This window comes from Mesoplodon mirus (assembly GCF_964341445.2).
Source record: "Mesoplodon mirus genome assembly, chromosome: 8".
In the NCBI taxonomy this organism is placed as follows: Eukaryota; Metazoa; Chordata; class Mammalia; order Artiodactyla; family Ziphiidae; genus Mesoplodon; species Mesoplodon mirus.
Window position 1 is genome coordinate 36,796,368 of NC_138984.1, and position 19,801 is coordinate 36,816,168.

General features: G+C 37.6%; 1 protein-coding gene across 2 annotated transcripts in view; it reads left to right on the top strand.

The window, feature by feature from the left end:
* SATB2 (SATB homeobox 2) overlaps positions 1 to 19,801 on the top strand; it is a 192,202-nt gene that overhangs the window by 124,941 nt on the left and 47,460 nt on the right. For both annotated transcript variants that reach the window (XM_082630128.1, XM_082630127.1), the window contains exons 8-9: positions 9,979 to 10,191; positions 14,584 to 14,739. In XM_082630128.1, coding sequence (XP_082486254.1) covers positions 9,979 to 10,191; positions 14,584 to 14,739 — 369 coding nt within the window. The remainder of the gene's footprint in view (positions 1 to 9,978; positions 10,192 to 14,583; positions 14,740 to 19,801) is intronic.

Below are 19,801 nucleotides of genomic sequence, written 5' to 3' on the forward strand. Positions count from 1 at the left end.
TTGTCACTATTCTCTAACAAGGAGTGATTGACTCGTTTCACACAGATGAAGGAGTCTCTGTCCTAAATAAGGTATTTCACTTCTAGTGAGTGTGTCTCAGTAGAGACCTGCACTTTTATTGGGAAAGCCTAGTTTTATTATTTAACTAGTTTCTCCAAGTCCTGGGTGATGTTTATAATTAAAGTAGAATTTTTATAGAAGAAATATAAGGAAACACTAGCTTTAGATTCTATTATTTATATGCTTTTCACCTTTGCTTATTCAAAGTAACTTTAAAAAATACATAAATGGTTCCTTTTTTGGCCATTGATTGAAATGATGGCCTGGGGTTAAGTACATGTTTGTTCAAATAAAGTGAATTAAGTTTAAAGGCCAAAAATTCTGTGAGAAAAATATAACTGAATCACTTTGAAGTCAATTGGAAATTACAAGATTGTTTAAATTCTATCTGCCAGTTTTGTGCCTAAAATTATTCCTGTAGACAACAGTATTTACTTTCAAATTTATCTGGCTACAACACCCAGTAAGAAATAATTTTTACATCATGAGCTAGTACACATACACACACTCACACATTTGTTCACATATGTATGTATGTCTGTTTTGAGTTCTGTCTCATTTCCAACTATATCTTTATCTATCTATATATTTATTCATGAAAGAAGAAAAAAGCCTTCATGAAACAATACATGTATCTTCATACACTGTGGTAATTTCTAATCTATTTAAATGCATTTTGTTATAAAAAAACTAGTTATGATATGCTAAATTAATTTTATCATCCACTAATAATTGTGACCCATGCTTCAACAATGATGCAGATTAAGGCTGATTTTAAAAGTTACTTAAGGAAGGAAAGTGGTTTTACTTCCTTGAAGTATAAATGAATATCTTAGTTTAGTGCTGTCCTGAATGTCCATTTCACTTTAGATAATTTATGAAAATTTTTTTTACATTCTCCTCTATCCCAAATAATTTTAATTATTCTACTTCCTAAAATTTTTTAAAAAATATTTTCTGTGTTCTGTATGGGAAGCCATATAGCAAAATATAAGTGGAGGGCCTTGAATATTTGAAGTTGCAAACTTAAAATAAGAAATGTACTTTGATGTTAGTTCTGTCTTTATCCATTCATTTAACAAATATTTATTAAGCATTCAGAGACTATTCTGGGGTTATAATGAGGGCTAACAGTTATTGAACATTTAACATATAGGGTACAGTTATAAGCTCTCTAGGGAATCCTATGAGGGAAGTGCAATTATTATCTCAATTTTACAGATGAGGAAACTGTGCCATAAAGAGATTAATTAATCCTTGTCCAGTTGAAGCCCAGTTTTGAACCCAGCAATTCTAACTTCAGAACTCATACTCATATCCCATTTTTTCTCAATCATGTCTGTTATCATAGAGCAGAAAGACACAGTCCCTCCTTCAAGGAGGTATGAGGAATAAACAGACTTTTAAACCAGTAATCCCATTGTGGTATGATAAGTACTGTAATATGTTGCATGTACTGTGTAAGAACAGATGCTTTTGACCCTGGAGGTGATTGAAGCTAAGGCAGAAAATGTTCAGCAAGAAAAAATAATGTTTTATAATTATTTCAGGACAGAGTCAACTCATATGTTAATAGACTGCTTTACTTCTTATATCTGAATGCATTTGATACATTTGAGATATAAATATGCAATAAATGTATGTTTTTGTTTTGTTTTTGAAAGTACTATTTTTGCCAATGTTTTGACAAAGTAGCCAAAGCTAGTAAATTGTTTGGAAGTTTGCCAACAGTTGTTTCACAGAATACTCATGGAAACTAGGAGTAACCAGGGCCCAGCACTTTGTGAATTCAATAGTCATGGTGCCAGGTACTTGAGGTGTTAGTAGAAACCATGTATGTGCCCAGAGCTGAGAACACCACTGGTAAATGTTTCCAAAAGGAACCTGTTCAGTTCTGTGTTTGCTTTTGCTTTTTGGTGCTAATGTGTTTAGGAAATTTTGACTTAGATTGTGCACCATCCCCCATTCCAGTACCTAAGACTTCCTAGAGATAAGGAGGGAAGGAAGAAAATGAGACAGGACTATTTATTTATTTGCATCTATCGTTGTATAGATTAGGTAGGTAAAAAGTAGTAAAGTTGCCAAGGAATCTGGTTTTGGCTAAGTTCCTCCACGGTACATGCTCAAGTGTGGCTTGGACAAGGGGATTGCAGTTAAGAAAGCACAGACTGCTTTGTTTTCGAGAATGCTCTGTTACACCTACTAACTTTGTTTTGCATGCTTATAGTATTCTGATGTGTCAGATGGCACAAGCAAAGTTTTATTATATATGCTAGAAAGAAACCTGTCTGTGAGGGAAGTGTTTCATTTAATAAATTGTGGGCTTGGGGTGCATGGAATATTTGTTCTAAAGTGGAGTTTGCATGGCACAAAATTTCAGTGTTTATTATCTTATCATTTTCAATAGGTTGTATGAGAAGATCTGGAGTTATTGTGAATTAGGCTTTTAACATGTGGTCCATCAGGGCCTGCTCCTGACTGTTTAGCAAAGATGGGACTCTCCCACTTCCAGAAAAATGAGAAATATGCATTTGATGCTTTCTTAGGGCTCTATATTCCTGTATATCCCCAACTAACCTCTAAGCACAAAATGTACAGATTCTCCTCCCAAGGAGTTTACTATATGATAGGAGAAAGAGGTTTTATAGTTACACAATGTAAAGATGATAAGTGTCATAAATGTGAAATAGAACTAGTGCCATCTCCCTTCAAAGGAGGGAGAAAGTATTGCCAACTGCAGTGTATATACATATACAGATATATACATAGTCTTTTAGTGCATTACAGAATACATCTCTACAGCAACAACATTTGTCTGCAAATGTAACTTTTATATATGCATTTATATTTGCAGAGTACATTAATTCCCTTTAGATGCTCAATTCTATCTACCCCCATGGTACAAAAGTGCTATATGCATAGGCTGTCTTTTCTAATAAAGAAATATTATAGTAAAAGAGAGGTTTTTATTAAACTAATGCAATAACAACATTTTCTTTGAGGATTTAACACATCATTTTTAATAATAAAAATCAAATTGTCATTGTTGTGCCCTGTATACCTTTTATTCAAATCAGACTAAGTACTCTGGCTTCATGGCTGAGCAGTACTCTAGGGGGTGATGGGGCAGGTGAGTATTTTTTAGCATAACACAAATTAATTTCAGTAGTTGGCTTTGTAGTGTGGTTGTAGATTATGAATATGGGACCCAGGGAAACCTGTTTATATTTGTGAGCAGAGGAGAACATGCCTCTCAGGAATGTCTAGAAGGACATGAGACTGGAGGTTAGGAGAGAATTGATTTCGTTAGGTCAGCTTTCAGGTGGTAGGATGTCAATACTCTGTTCAGCCAAGAGCTCAGTTCACAGCTTCAACTAACTGTGCCTTAACCACTGAAACTGAAGAGTTCACTTTGTACAATTAGGCTAAGAATTTGGTATCACCTGGTTTTCATCAGAGGATACCATTTTTGGGCTCTCATGTCAGCTGGAACCAGACATTTCAGAATTGTATGAAGTTAAGGCTAACCAATAAGCATGCAAAAAGGGTGGTGAAATGTGAAGAGTACCTTCAGAGGGAACTATGTGATAGGTCGTGCTCAGTGGCAGGATGTGGGGTTAGCCCATATGGGTGCCAGGGCCTCTTCCACCTCTGACCCTCTGTAATTTTAATCTATAAAATGGGGGTATATGTGCCTTTGAAACTTGATTGGTTAGGACATCATTTGTTTTAAGCAAATGATGAACTAAAATATATTTTCAGACTCACTACTACAAAGTAAATATGTTTCAACCCATACACCCTTAAAGAAATGTAACTTGATTTCTGAAAAGGACCTTCATTTTAAAAGCTTATATGCTTTATTATTGATACATCCAACAATTAATAATTAAAATACATTATAAAGGAATAGGGCTAATTTTCTCTAAAATAACCAGTCCAAATGATTCTGTAGAAGTGGCAAGCATATATTTTTCCCTTTAGCATTGCAATCAGTAATACATATAAGCTTTCTTTGGGATTTATATGACATTCTAATATCTATCTTTGTTTGGGTTGTAACCTAACACTTTCAAACTATGATATGCTATGTATGTTATATGATATATGAGTATTTTGGAGGTTAACTTCAAAAGTTTATGTTAGAATAAATATGTAAACAGAAATATAATTTACAGAAATGAAAATAGTCTCCGGCTAGTTTGAGGCTTTTTCCAAAGAATAGCACTGGGGTTTGGCTGGGCCAGTTTTTTCAATACACACCTGGTGTATATCACTTTAAAAAGTAAATTATGCCTCATTAAATTACAATTAAATGGAATCATGATCATTTGTTTTTCTGGAAGGAAGATGTTTTGCATATTGAAAGCCTAATTTGTTGCAGGTGACAAAAAGGCTGAACAGATTAATATCACTTCATTTTGGGGGTAGTGTTTGCTGGTTAGTTTGTGTATACTACAGTAGCTCTGAATTATATTAATGTGGACTATATTATTTTCACTTCAAAAAGTCTTCTACCACTTTATCAGTTTTTACACTTTGTTTTTCTTTAAGCTTTTAAGGAAACAGAAACTTCTCTTGGTATTCTGGATTAGTCATGCTCTTTCTTTTTCTTCAAGTGTTCTAATACCATCCAATCCTTCATTTGCCCTCTCCCTTCGCCTGGTCTCATCACTATCTCTATGTCTATGCATTATGTACATTTTGAATCCCTGCCAAGTTAAACGCCACTTCTTCCAAAATGTTTTCCCTGAGTCTTGTGATGGCAATACTTTCACCCTCTTTTGAACTGAGATGGTACTAGTTCTATCTGAAATTTATGACACTTATCTTTCACATTGTGCTTCTGTAAACCATTATATAGTAAACTCCTTGGCAGCAGAATCTATGTCTTATTAATCTTTCCATTCTTTTATGAGCTTTGTACCAAGTTGTAAATAGGGAGTGAATTACTAGACTGATCTGTCATTTTTTGGCAATAGACGTATTGAATTTGGGGGTTCTCTAGATAATCAATGGGACATATAACCTAATCATAGAGAATTACAAATGTCTAGGAAGTATGAAGAAGAGATATCTGCTAAAATCTAGTCAGTAATGATCTTCAGTGACCTCTCCTGGAGTGACCTGGGAGGTCTGATGGACTCAGGCTCAGATTCCTAAAACCTGGCCCAAGCTTGGGTTCTCTTCTTGCTCTCTTAAAGGATTTAAGAGGATTCAAGGGCCCATCAAAGGCAGTTTCTCACCCGTCCCAGATGAAGCCTCAAGGGCTAGTACAGAAACTTGGAAGTAAATTTTATAGAGCCTGTCATGGTAATGTTTCCCAAATATTTCTGAGTATCAGCATGTATTTTGCACACTAACGATTTGGAACAAACTATATAAATTGTTGAAGGAATATGAAAATCATAATAATAAGAAAAGCTCTTCAAATAAGAAAGCTCTTCAACAGAAATTGCAGATTCAGAAACTCTAAGGTCATTTAAGATGTCACAAATATTATTAAAATACTAGTAATAATAAGCATAGCAATTTTTTATTTAAAAAATTAGCCCTAGTTCTTTTTTTTTTTTTTTTCCACATCACGTGGCTTGTGGGATCTTAGTTCCCCCATCAGGGCTTGAACCTGCACCCTCAGCAGTGAAAGAGCCAAGTCCTTACCCCTGGACCACCAGGGAATTCCCAGCCCCAGTTCTTTGTTTTGTCTGTAGAGATAGCCTGTATTAGCAATGAAGCTAGATGGCATTATATTATCTCTTGTTTTGTGCTTTGAATTATTTTGCTTTTATTGAAATTTTCTGCCAACCTCATGTATTCTTTGCTGGTGCTGGAAATAATATGAAGCTTACAAAATCCTCCATTAAAAGACTAGGGAGAAGGCCAATTTGAGGCTCTTTTTGCCCAACTCCCTTCTTTTTTCAGTGACCTGTAACCCAAGAGCTCTGGTAGAAGGTGCCTTTCTCCCGTGTGCAGAGGTTTGTTCTACTCCTTTTCAGTCAACATGTTTCCTGGTCTTACACAACCTCAGCTAACACCATGGAGAGAATTGTTTATAATCTCTCCCTTGAGAAGGCTCTCTTGCCTATGATGAGGAAAACACTTAATGACCACTTTACTGAATACTTGCAATATGTTTTAATAAGATTACTGATATGAAATTTTAATAAGCAATATCCTGGTTAATTTATTAATTTCCCTCAATTTTCACATTCTCAATATTCATGACCTTTCTATTCATAAAAGTACATCTTTTTTTCAGTGCCCAGGTGCCATGCCATGTTCTCTATATCTCAGGCTGCATAATGGGAATGTCCAAGTGACACCTCCTGCCTGGCTGGTTGATAATTAAATGCCAGACAACATAGTAGCAAGGGCTTTAGAAATATTTATGCAAGATAAATTATTAATTTATGTTCTATTCAAGACAGTTTCAGTATGATAAACATTTACTTATCTTGATAATTAGGTGGGGTGATTTGTGGTATATTTAAGTTATGCCATACATTTTCTTCTGATCTGTTTCCCCTATGATGATTTTAACCTAACTAAATAAAACGTGCTTTACATTTATGTGCCTGCAAAATTTTGACTATGTTTTTAAAAATCCCTGCTTAAGTCGTTAAAAGCACATAACCAAAATGAAGAAGGCTCAATAAAACAACTAAAACTCTTCTTGTGCCCACCAGTTAGCCACTTGTTATTGAAAATGTCTGAGGTAAAAAGAATCTGTTTTGGGACCAGGGTTACACAGATGAGACTTTAAGTAAATAATTTAGAACAGTGTTCTCATTCTCTAGGGCAGTAATGGCCACCTTGTTGGTTTGAGACTTTATCTTCAATTAGGCGAATAAAACAGAGGCAACAGTATATTCCGCCAACCCCTTAAAATACAAATATTGTGTCTCATTCACTTCAGAAGTGATGCTGATGAGCAGTCATTTACAAGGATGCTTTGTCTTGATTTTTCTTAGAGATGGATTCATTTCCCTGTAAGGTTGTCCAACATGTAAAAAATGCAGGGGAAGGAACTCCACAATTTCAATGTGGGAAAAAAAGGTAAACCAAGCTGAACAAAAAATAAATAAAAGAGCTCTATCCTTAGGAGTGATTTTGTTTTCTATTGATTAGGAATAAACAGACTTACAATTTTGAACCTCATCCATTAGAACAATATTTTTTGTTTTTTCAATATTTTGTATGGAAGATTTTTGCCATAGTGTCCTCCACAATTTGTGAAAATAATTTCACGGAAGAAAGAGTTTACAGACTTCGCCTTTGAGAGATCTTAAGTATAATCATATAACCAGCATAAAGAATATATCCATGTAGATCCTAAAACTTTTCCAAATTTGGTAGTCTGACATTTAGTAAAATGCTAAAGTTACTTACGAGATAGATAGAGAAAAAGACAGAGAGAAGGAGAGTGGATACCAACTTGTCCTTCATGTGCAAAGTTCATTGTTAAAGAAAGCTCAGAAAATATCAATCTTAGTATCTTATTAGTATTGGAAATTGGTATTGATCGTCTTTTATGCTTTAATTTTTTATTTAATTTTAATTTTATTGAAGTATAGTTGATGTACAATGTCATGTTAGTTTCTGGTATACTGCAAAATGATTCATATATATATATATATATATATATATTCTTTTTCATATTCTTTTCCATTATGGTTTATTACAAGCTATTGAATATAGTTCCCTGTGCTATACAGTAGGACCTTGTTATCTGTTTTATATATAGTAGTTTGTATCTGCTAATCCCAAACTTCCTCCCCTGCCCTTTCCCCTTTGATAACCATAAGTTTGTTTTCTATGTCTGTGAGTCTGTTTCTGTTTTGTGAATAAGTTCATTTGTATCATATTTTAGATTCTACATATAAGTGATATCATATGATATTTGTCTTTCTCTGTCAGACTTACTTCACTTAGTATGACAATCTCTAGGTATATCCATGTTGCTGCAAATGGCATTATTTCATTCTTTTTTATGGCTGTGTAGTATTCCATTGTATATATAGGAAATTGGTATTGATTTTAAATTCACATCCCTATTGCTTCTGCACATATTAATTTGGAGAATTTTCTCTTAGAAACAAATTTGTTATTAATATTTCAGTTTGCTTAGTCCAAGTGGAAAGTAGGATAACTTAAGGCAGAGCTGACTTTTAATTTCAGAAAGATAATTAATACTTAGATTGTGTAACATTTTCTGGAAGACAAGTGTCTCACTTGTTGCTTCTTTCTGAAAGCATGACAAGAAATCAAGATTTTCTTAGAATAATTTCAGCAGTAGGGTAGTTTTATATACATGCCCTACCTTGACCTTTCCTTGGGCACTCACGCACACAGACACACTTGTTAACATTTTTTTCCTAGCTTCATTGTATGGCATATTATAGTCTCATTTGTAAAGACTTCTCTAATCAAACTGGCAAGAGGTATCAGATGGCATGCATCTTGTAGGTTCCTTATAGTAAAATTGTCTTACATGATGTTTTGAGTGATGATTACTCCCAGAAGCTGATAACTGTGTGATGCACATTCCTGTAAGTGACATTTACTTCACTACATTATAATGCATTATTTTTTAAAACAAAAAACCGCCTACCTTACCCTGAGGATTTTTGGCCAACTAGAGATGGTATATTTCTTTGGTATCCAATGCCTTTTTGGCCTATTGGCCAAATATGGCCTATTTAGCCATCTATTACAAATCTGATAGTGTTTCTTTGCATTAATATCCCCTAAGTGGAAATGCCTTTGGCATCTACTTTTACAAGTTGGGGTTATCCCCATCTGTTGTAAGATACAGAGGTTAACATCTTAGCTTTTTCTGGGGGATAATCCTAGGCCCTGATCTCATACTGCCCTGAGAAGGGATGTTAGCTGGGAATGTGAAGTGATGCCTCTGTGTGATAATCTAACAAGTGTGCAGAATGGAAATGGATCTGCTTTTGCCCCAAGTACTGCAATTTTCTAACTCAGGTCTCTAGCCTTTTTTTTTTTTTTTTTGCATCCGTACTACTTTTCTTTAGACTTGTCAACATTTTTCTTTTCTTTGTGAATTCTCTGTCAGCAGAGCACATGAAAACACCAGTTTTTTTATGTTAAGCATTCTATTTGGATGGGTCACACAATCAGAAAGTATCTGAGCCTATCATGGCATTCTCTGAGGTGCGCTGTGGCCTGTTACCGGCTGTGACTATACTTCCATTGCTTTAATGGTGGGATTGGAGCGTCCCCATGAGGGCATCTCATAAAAAGGTTTGGGTGCTCTCTGTTACATATGCAAGGAAACCTATTATGTGTGTGGATTGGGAAGTTAATAGAGGCCAAGTTATAGCCATTTGCTTTGTGTCTTTTTTTTTCTTCTTCTTCTTGCCATAAGAAACATCTATATTGAAAACAGTGTCCGGTCACACAGAAATTCAGCCAAACTTTTTTTTTTAAGTCGATGTAAATCTCCCATGCTGTTTAAATGTCGGAACTAAATTTACCAAACTTGGCAGATTTGTAAAGCTGAGCAGGACTGCCAAGTGTTCCCAGTTTCAAGCAGAGAGAGTTCTAACAGTTCCTGAAATACTTGTAGGAGGCACCTGGTGGTAATTGCAGTTTCACAATTCTTCTGAGCGCCTACCTTGCTAGCTGGCATCTCTGTACACTGATGATTATTACAGTGATGATAAAGTGTCAGAATAGAATGTTCCAAAATAAGGCACAGCCCCCAGAGAGTGAGCACGTTCCCACCAAATCTTCCTGCTGGAGAACCCTCGGGAATTAGGCTGAGGTTCTTGACATCACAGCCAGCTGGTTACACCAAACAGATAAAGGGGAAGAGGGGCGCAAGACGGAAACCACACACGCATACCTGCAGATATAACTTGGCCTACTTTTTTTTTTTTCCCATTTAATCAGGGGTTGTTGTCTGAGATTCTGCGTAAGGAAGAAGACCCTCGGACAGCATCTCAGTCTCTTTTAGTAAACCTGAGGGCTATGCAGAATTTCCTCAATCTGCCGGAAGTGGAGCGGGACCGCATATACCAGGATGAGAGAGAGCGGAGCATGAACCCCAATGTGAGCATGGTCTCATCGGCCTCCAGCAGTCCCAGCTCCTCCCGAACCCCTCAGGTGAGATATTTGCTCCACTGACTTTTCATTCTTAGCCTTGGGGATATCTTGCCTTCACTGCTACTGTGTTTTCCCTCAAAAACTAAGAGACATAATTCCAGGACTTTTTAATCCACTGAACATGTGGGTCAGAGGATATGAGCCTCTGACCATATGCTAGTGGTTATCTTTTACTATATCATCCATGCCATTTCTGTCCCTTTAAGAAAGTCCCATTCTTCCACATGTGGCAGGAGGGTAGCAGTGGGTGGCAGGGTAAGCACTAGATGTCTACATACAGCTGTTTGGTTATCAAAGAAGGGGTTAGGGGATTTGTATTGAAGCTGAGTTTGCGAAGCATTGCTTTTCCTTCAATTGTGTATTTATTTGGATGGGGGCAGGGGACAGCTAGCGTAGTCTAAGTTCTGCTTGATGCAATCTGAAAGAGACAAAATCAGGGAGGAACCTGTGTGTGATGGAAGCATGCAAATGCAGCGGCTAGATCAGAATGACTGGGAGCTCATTCAGTGATCCCTTAGAAAATGGTAGTGGAAATGTAGGCCTTAATTATTTTCCTTCCTACAGTGATGTCCACAGGACCCTGACTCAGCTTTCCATCCCTCCTTTCTTCACACTTTAAAAGCATTCTGGGGCTTTCCTGGTGGCGCAGTGGTTGAGAGTCCCCCTGCCAATGCAGGGGACACGGGTTCATGCCCCAGTCCGGGAAGATCCCACATGCCGCAGAGCGGCTGGGCCCGTGAGCCATGGCCGCTGAGCCTGCGCGTCCGGAGCCTGTGCTCCGCAACAACAGTGAGAGGCCCGCGTACTGCAAAAAAAAAAAAAAAAAAAAAAAAAAAAGGATTCTGTTCTCAGGTCCTCCTGCAGATGCATACATCTAGTAATGTGTGATTTAAAGATTTTAACTGAAGGGTCAAGGTCTCAAGTCAGCCAAGAGTCATTTCCAATTCAGATCTGAGCCCACTTATTTTTAGCCTACTCCCTACTTCCCCTAAACTTTTACTAATCAATGGATTTATGGTAAAACCACCCCATTTACTGTTGCTAGCATGGTTGCAAGTTCCTTCTTGAGTGATAGTTTTCACAACAAATATTTAACAGGTACACATTTGTACAAATCAAAAATATGGGTACTTTGAAAATAAAGGGTTTTTTTTTTTTTTTTTTTGCTTAGATACTATAGTTTTGGGTATAGGAGTTTGTTTTCTGGTAAGTTCTAAGGAACTGATTAAGCAGAATCTTATTCTAATAGAAATATTTGAGCTTTTTCAAGTATATCCATTTTTTCACACAACTTAACTCTTTATATTTTGCACTCTGCAATAGATTTTTTAACTGAAGATAATTTTCTATTGTGCACTGCCAAACTGTGATACTGAGACTTTAGTGTTTAGTGAATTATGAATTTTAGTTACTGTTAAACCAAAAATAAGTCTCTTGACTGCTTACTTTGGACCACTGTAAACAAGCTTTTTTATCTTTATTTTTATTTTTTAAAAATTTTGGAGCATACATGTTGAGCTATTGAGTTGGACGAGTTGTTAATTTGCACTAATATTTACTTCTATTAAATTCACCAACATTTTTGCCACTTTTGAAGCCCATTAAATCATTACAGGAGAATCCAGCCATGTTTCATGGCCATTTAATTGGGCAACTCTTCTCAGAAAATCATTCCTCCTTGTTACAAAATCACACAGGTCTGTGTGTTTTGTTTTCCACTCCTTCATAATATTTTTCCAACAAGATTATATCTTAGGCATCTTTTCAAAGACCTGGTAGCTTTCACAGCCAGACCAACTTACAACACCACACAGTTAAGGTCAGTATTTTGCTCTTTTAACAGCAAAAAATCCTGTCTAGAAAATTCCTAGATAAAGGTGCCCTTTAGGGACAAGTATAACAGGGAAATTGAACGTTTAATTTCACAGTTTTGAGATTTCTGAAAATAAATATAAAATGTTTTTCTCAAAATAGTTTTGAGAATACAGTCATGGCACTGACATTTTTACATTGTCTGGAACGTTCTTCTTTTTCTGTTGGTTAAACATTGCGAAAGTTACTAAAGACTTTTAAAATATTTCATGATTACCTACTTATTCAAAATTCTTTACAGAACTATCTCAGTAGCAAAGATCCATAGTACTATAAGGCTTTCATTGTGCAAATAAATGTCAGAGGGGTACCCACTGATTCAGCCTTTGAGTTGGAGCCAGCAATGCAGGGCACACACACACAGAACCTTGCCATAGGTCCATGGAGATTATTTTCCAGACCCCGTCAGTACTTTGTTATCGGTTTAAAACAAATTGAAGACTTTCAGGTTTCAAATTCAACCTCCAGAGCCTCTTCTCATAACCTTCAATTGGCCAGGATTCCTCAATGTACTTAAAAATAACAAAACAACAGTACAAGTATAAGAATGATCATTTATTGAGCACTTACTGTATCAGGTATTGCAAACATTTTGCATGAATTGGATTCTCACCATTTTGCACTGTTGTTCTCATCTTATAGATGAGGAAACTGAGGTTCAGATGGGTTAAATACCTTGTGTAAGGTCACATGGCTGAGTGGTAGAGCTAGAATTTGAACTTTGGTTATTCTGATTCCAAGGCTGGGCTCCTAACCATATATTTCAATGCTTTGACTTTAGCCCTCAGTGTTCTAGAGAAGATTTGACCAGTCAGGTAAGATTAGTCAGTGAGGCTAATAAGAAACCTGCATTGAGAAAGGCAGAAATGGTATGCTAAAATACGCACTTAACAGGAAAAGCACTGAACGTTAATTAGAAGTTTTAGGAAGAAAAGGGAGTTTTGTTGAAAAAGATGAGAGAGGATTGGACTATTACGGGAATAGCTCAAACTTGAGGGCAAGAAGAAACATGTAAAAACAGCACCACTATGAACTGGAGGTTTTTGGAGGCAGAGTAGCACAGTGATTCCTGAGCCTGTGCTTTGGAGCCTGAGAGACTTGAGTTCAGATCATGGTTATTTCACTTGCTGCTGCATGTCCCGTCAGCAAGTTAAGTATCCTCTTTTATTTTCAGTTGTCTTCATCTGTAAAGTGAAAATAATAATGTCTAACTCATTGTGTTCTTAAAAGAATAAGATGTGATAACAACAACAAAAAAGCACTTTTTGGAGTGCCTGGCACGTAAAAAGTACTACATCAATTATTCTTATTATTACTTTGCAGTAATTAGAAAGTAGTATGAGACAGGAAATTCAAAGGAGAACGGCAAAGGTCACTGAGCGCTCGCAGGAATCAAAGCCTTCCTGGGAACTTAGGACATAACTCCGGCTTCAAGACACTGTTGAGAATGACCCCATGGTGTCCACCCTGCATGCCATGTCTTTCTCCAAACCTGCATACTGTCAATCCAGCAGGGGAACAACAGCTCAGGACATCCACAAAGGGAACATAGTGGTTTAGGATTCTAGGGTTGGGGGGGGATGAAAAGAAAAAACAATCCACTTTAGACCAAATCAGCTGGCCATGCTCAGGAATCCAACGGTTGGGGCAGACTTTTCCCTTTGACCTGTTGCCCTGGGTTCTGAGAAGGCTGCCCAGAACCCTCTCCTTACACACCAGAGCAAATGCTCTGCAGTCTTTTGGATCAAGTAGATTCAAACGTTTTAGGGTTATCCTAACCCCAAGAAGTACAGACACCTTCTATATTGTCCTTCATTTGTCTCTGAAGCTGATGGGAAATCATTCAATTAAAACGAGCACGGCAGAATACATAAAACCACAATATGAGTTTAAGAAAATGAAAACGGCACTTCAAAGGCATTCTGAAGCCTTTTTTTATGAAATGAAATTTTGTTTCATTTCCACTGATTTCCTAGGTGAAATTAGGTGACTGTCTGGGTAGCATAATGATGATAATGGTGGGAAGCCATACATACTCGAATGACATATGTAAAGCTTTAATAAAGAATGAGAGAGACTCAGGGGAGTGCATTAAATTGAGTAATAATTTATTATTTAGAGACCTCTACCCATTTACTCATTTTTTCTGGAAGAATTGGCTCTTCCTCCAAGGTGTACTATTTTCAGAAAGAAAATGGTAACTGTGTGTGTGTTCTGCATGCTTGTGTTGCAGTTAGGTGATCGCTTGAGTTTGGTGCCCAGAGTAGCCATCGTACCTGTGAACTGTCTCAGCTACTGTGAGGAAAAGAACAAGGTTGACAGGACTCTGCATGTCCTATAGGAATGCACTGCAATTATTTCCAATCACAATTAACCTGATTAGAATAATGGACAGGAAGTGTCCCTCTGTAGCTAATGCAGTTTGGCATCAGCTGACTGAAATCCTTTGATAATTTCTGCACAGATGGCTGGGCTGAATGCAGCACTTTTTAAATTATTATTTTCATGGTCTCTTGGTAGGCCAAAACCTCGACACCGACAACAGACCTCCCCATTAAGGTGGACGGCGCCAACGTCAACATCACAGCTGCCATTTATGACGAGATCCAACAGGAGATGAAAAGGGCCAAAGTGTCTCAAGCCCTGTTTGCCAAAGTGGCTGCAAATAAAAGTCAGGTGAGTGGTTTTTAAAAGAGCAAAAGTGAGGGCTGGAATTAGACCGTTCTCCTCCTCCCACCAATAAAAATACATCTGTTCCTATAATAATAATAACAACAATAATAATCCCTAGAGAACCTGTCGTGTTCTGCATTTTGCTCTACGGTTTGCTTTCATTCCCATCAGAGTTCAAAATAGAGACTAAGTCAAAACCCAGTTTTTTTTTTCTTTTAAAGAATTTATTTTTCAAAAGGAATCAGCCTTGAATGATTTCTCTCCTAATTCTGAATATTGCTATGTATCCTTTCTTTCTTTCTTTCTTTTTGGTATTTGAGCAAAACTTAGTGTGTTCAAAACAGCATCTTCCTGAGACCAAGTTTTAGCCAGGTCTCATCACCTCTCTTATTCCCACCAGGGAAATGGATGACTTTGTTATAATAACTACTCTTCCTCAGCCCCAGAGACACCTTGCAATGTCAGGTGTTTCTTTTATGTATAGAATACAGTTGTTTTTCCAGGAGAAAACACACATCGGGGAGTGCAGAGTGAGTGCTACAATCTTTAACAGAAAAACATAGACGCTTATCCAGTACAATTTTTCAGAGTGCTGGGATTGTGGGGAATGGAATGCTCCAGGGAAAAGGGTAGACAGATGCTTAGGTTTTTTATTTCTGAAAGCAGAAACAGTTGATAGGATCTACTCTGTTTCAATTCATTTAAAGGGACAACTACCGCCCTATCCTAGAATGGGTTAGGTTGAGTTGCCTACTTATTTATCCCTGGGTTGAACAATTACCCAAATGCAGGGTAGAGGAAACAAAAGTTAGTTAAAGCTTAATTTTGAGAGTCCTTTGATTCTGAGCTTGATTTCCTCTGTGGCCTTGCATGACAAATGTTTTCGTCCCTACATATGTAAATGGTAAAATGGTCCGCCATCTCCCTAACAAATCTTCTGTTGTGTGCTATAAAGGAAGGAAGTTACTGAATATTGTATTAAGCAAGGTGGTTTTTAATGAAAATTAAGTTTTTAAAATGATAGTCAAATGCTATATTTATACTAATTATATGGTTTTGGGAATAGCCGTTTTTTCCTGTGGTTTTGCAGTAACCTGACTTAAGTTATTTTTCAGATGTTAATAAAGGGAGAGCATAGAATATCCAGCAATTTCGAAGAGGATTGAAATATTGGTTTCCCATTTCAATTTCGATGTAGCGATTTTTCCAGATTATTCTTTCTCTCACAATGAAGTCATTGAAATACAGTTTGCTAAGATATAATGTCCAACCATAGTATGAAATACATGAAAAGAAAATACCATAGAGCTTTCTTAAACTGTTAAATGCATAAAATCCCGTGTACCACATGGCAAAATATAATGAGAGTTGGAGCTGTTAAACGAATAAAGCTGTTAAATGCATAATGCCACTTGGCAAAACTACTGTGCATTTAATGGTTTTCCACTGTGTAATAAAGGACATATGTGGTAAATGTGCAGTAAGTATAAAGCTACACAATTGATTCTGCAAACCTGCCCCTTAGTTGTGACTTGACATAAATATCAAAGTTTCACTCAGTCCTCCTTTTATAAGCAGCTTTCAAGAAAAACCGAAGGCCACAGTCTGAGAACTTGACTCAGAATGCTTGTAATCTTCCTGTTGACTTGGCACTATTGCTTCTGGAAATAGTGATGCCTCCAGCCTCCCCAAGTAATTCAGGTGGCTGATTGAAAAGTGTGTTTGCCAGTTGGACAAACATAGCTCTCCAAATTTTTGTTGCCTCCTGAAGAACTCAGTAGCCCTGTTTTTGCCGAATCTGGAGGAAAACATAGTACTAGGAATTAATATGCTAAAGGATGAGATTGAGCCTAAATGGGGATAAGATGCTTTGTTTTTCCTTTTTCCTTTGGGACAATGATTTCATTCTCATTTGTGAATAGGGAACTTTATTTGTAAGTAGCTGACTAGATTTGCAAATCAGGCATTAAGTTTTTTAAAAATGGCATTGCCAAGCAAAATGAACTTAACTGACAGTTTCAAAGGCAATTTAACATAAGTTATTCACTCTACTTTGTAAGCACTACCAGCATTTGCTTGATAAAAAGCATACTTAGTGAAATCAATTGATGTGGTACTTTGCACATGTATTTGGTGTGTATCCATAAGATGTGTGTGTGTGTGTGTGTGTGTGTGTGTGTGTGGAGTGGCTGAGAAGGCAGACGAAGAGCAAGGGCGCTCCATTCTCTTGGAGGTGAAATTAGGAGAACCTTTAACAGGAACGCTTGTGAACTGTAGTGGGTTTGGAGCCTGGGAGGCCCAGTTCAAACATATATAGTAACCCCTCCCCTTCCATTTTAAATGTCTTTTAAAATAGAAAGGAAACCCTCATAAAATCTCATTCACTGCGTGGTGTGAATTACTGTCACCATATTAAGAATAATACCTAACGCTGCCTGTGTGTTAGGCACGCTTTGAATGAAGAGTAGGAAAACGGGAGGAAATTTTTAGAGATTACGGGTGGGTGGGGGGCCAAGATGGTCCTCAAGGGCTGGAAGTGTTTAGGGAACAGGCACAGTTGGAGGAGGGGTTCAGAAAAGGAACTGAAAGAGTGACAAACGTTTGCAGTTTTGCCTGTGATCCTGTTGGGGAAAACAGTATTACTGGAAAGTGTGTGTTTTCTTAGTGGGTGGGTTACATCAGGGCACATTTGTAGGGTCGTAGACCACCTGTTCCTTTAACTGAGCTTCAGCTCCTCTGTCATGGCCAGGCCAGTCCATCATCTGATTCCCCTGAGTGCCTCCTATCTGACCCTTGCCCCTTTCTTCATGGGAGAGAAGTCAAAAAAGTAAAGCAGGGGTAAAAATAAGAGGGAAAAGTATGCTTATGCACATTTCACCTTTTACTTTTGCTTCATTTTCAATTTAGGATCAATTTTAGGTGTTGTGTGTGTGTGTGTGTATGTTCTGAAGACTGCTTTCCTTTTCTTTCTGCAGAATATTCAGATTGTTGGTCTTCATGGGATAGGATGTACTATGGTCCATGGTTGTTCTCTGTGAACTAAGAGTGGGAGTCCTCAGTAGGAGCCATAGTGCAGAGGCATATGGCATTTTCTGCACACCTTCAGTATGGCCCTTACATACAAAGGGCCTCCAGGGAATGAGTGCCCCAGCATGCAATTTAAGTGGCTATGGGAACTGTTTGTCCCTTGATAGCTTCTTGTATTCTCCCTGTCCCTCTTACTCAAATTCTGTAGGGTTACTTTCCCCTTTCCTCCCCAACTGCAGCTTATCAAATGTGATCTGGGCAGTGGAAATCCAGTAGGGAGCAAACACAGCGACCGTGGGCACCCTCCCTGCAGTCCTCCAGGGCCGGCCATGTGCCTTGTGACAGCATATTCAGCCACATTTCTTTCCTTTGACATCAGTTGCCCCCTTCCCCAGACATTAATTCACTGTTTCTCTCCTGCCCGCTTCTCTTTTTTATATAGCTTACAGTATTCAGCTCATGAAATGCTGAGGATCATCCGAGGCTGGTTTTCTTTTGGAAAGAGAGTGAAACTTTCTTTGTTATTTGTATACCCAAAGACCCAACTCTACATATATGAGTGTCTTTTCCTACTAGGTTTGGGTGAAAACAGAGTAGGTAGAGGAATGGGAAGGGGCTTATTTTAATCCCTGTTCTACCTTGCCCCCATTAAAAAAATAAAAACAAACGAACAAAAATGTTAGAAGGGCACTGGGTTTGCTTTCTTTTATCTTTTCTTTCTTCCTTTTTTTTTTTGGTGGGTGTGGGGTCTTGCTTTCTATATTAGGAAGGTAGAGAGAATCTGAGACATTGCAAAAAGGAGAAATAGACAACCTAGTTGTAAAGCTCAGTTGGTGGTAATGAAAGGGCCAACCCCAGAGTCTTCTGGGATAAAAGAAAGGGAGTGATCTGGGAATAAATGGACCCAGAGGGGTCTTTGATGAGATGACATTGGAGATGCCTTCATCTCCACCAAGATTTAAAGACCCCTGCCAATCCTCCAGTTCTCCTCTCTGCCACGCACACCTTCCCAGGCCCACAGGCTGCAGGAGCTACCACTGGGATCAGGAATGGGGGAGTCCTCACTCCTACTACAGAAGAGGGAGGGAGGCACAACTGTGATCCCACTGCATCTGGGGAGGAGGAGTTTCTGGCCTTCAATATACAATCCTGAAATCATTTCCTCTATAGAAGCTGTGTTCTTCATGGTGACTGGATTTCAATGTGTTCTATGCTTTACGTACGTTAGATTTTGTGTAGCCTTTATTCCTTATCACTGTCTCACCAAAAAAAAAAAAAAAAATTCTGTGTTCTCACCTACTGACTTAACAAGTTATAATGCTAAATAGAAGGCTTCTTAAGCTTTAGATGTAGATTACAAACTCAGATTTTTATGGACATTCTTCTTTATTGTAAAATATCTCCTTACAGATGATCTAATTTGCTTAACAGGCTAAATGATTTAAAATATACAGGTCTTTCAGACATAGAGAATGGACTTGAGGACATGGGGAGGGGGAAGGGAAGCTGGGACAGTGAGAGTGGCATGGACATGTATACACTACCAAATGTAAAATAGATAGCTACTGAGAAGCAGCCCCATAGCACAGGGAGGTCAGCTCAGTGCTTTGTGACCACCTAGAGGGGTGGGATAGGGAGGGTGGGAGGGAGACACAAGAGGGAGGGGATATGGGCATATATGTATATGTATAAGTGATTCACTTTGTTATAAAGCAGACACCAACACACCATTGTAAAGCAATTACACTCCAATGAAGATGTTAAATAAATAAATAAACTAGAAAAAAATGTATACAGGTGTTCATGGCAGATCCTTTTATAAGCAAAAATAAAGACAGACAGCTGTACATAAAGAAAAATAATTGGTATATTATTTGGTTTGTTTCCTTCCTTTTATCGCTCTTTGCTATTGGAGTTTATATCACATTCAGTATATGTGCTAACATATTTTTTTCATTCAATCATGGGTTACTATATTAATCTTTGCTTTTGTGTCTCTTCTTAAAAATATCCCAGGCACAAGTTAGTTGTACATATT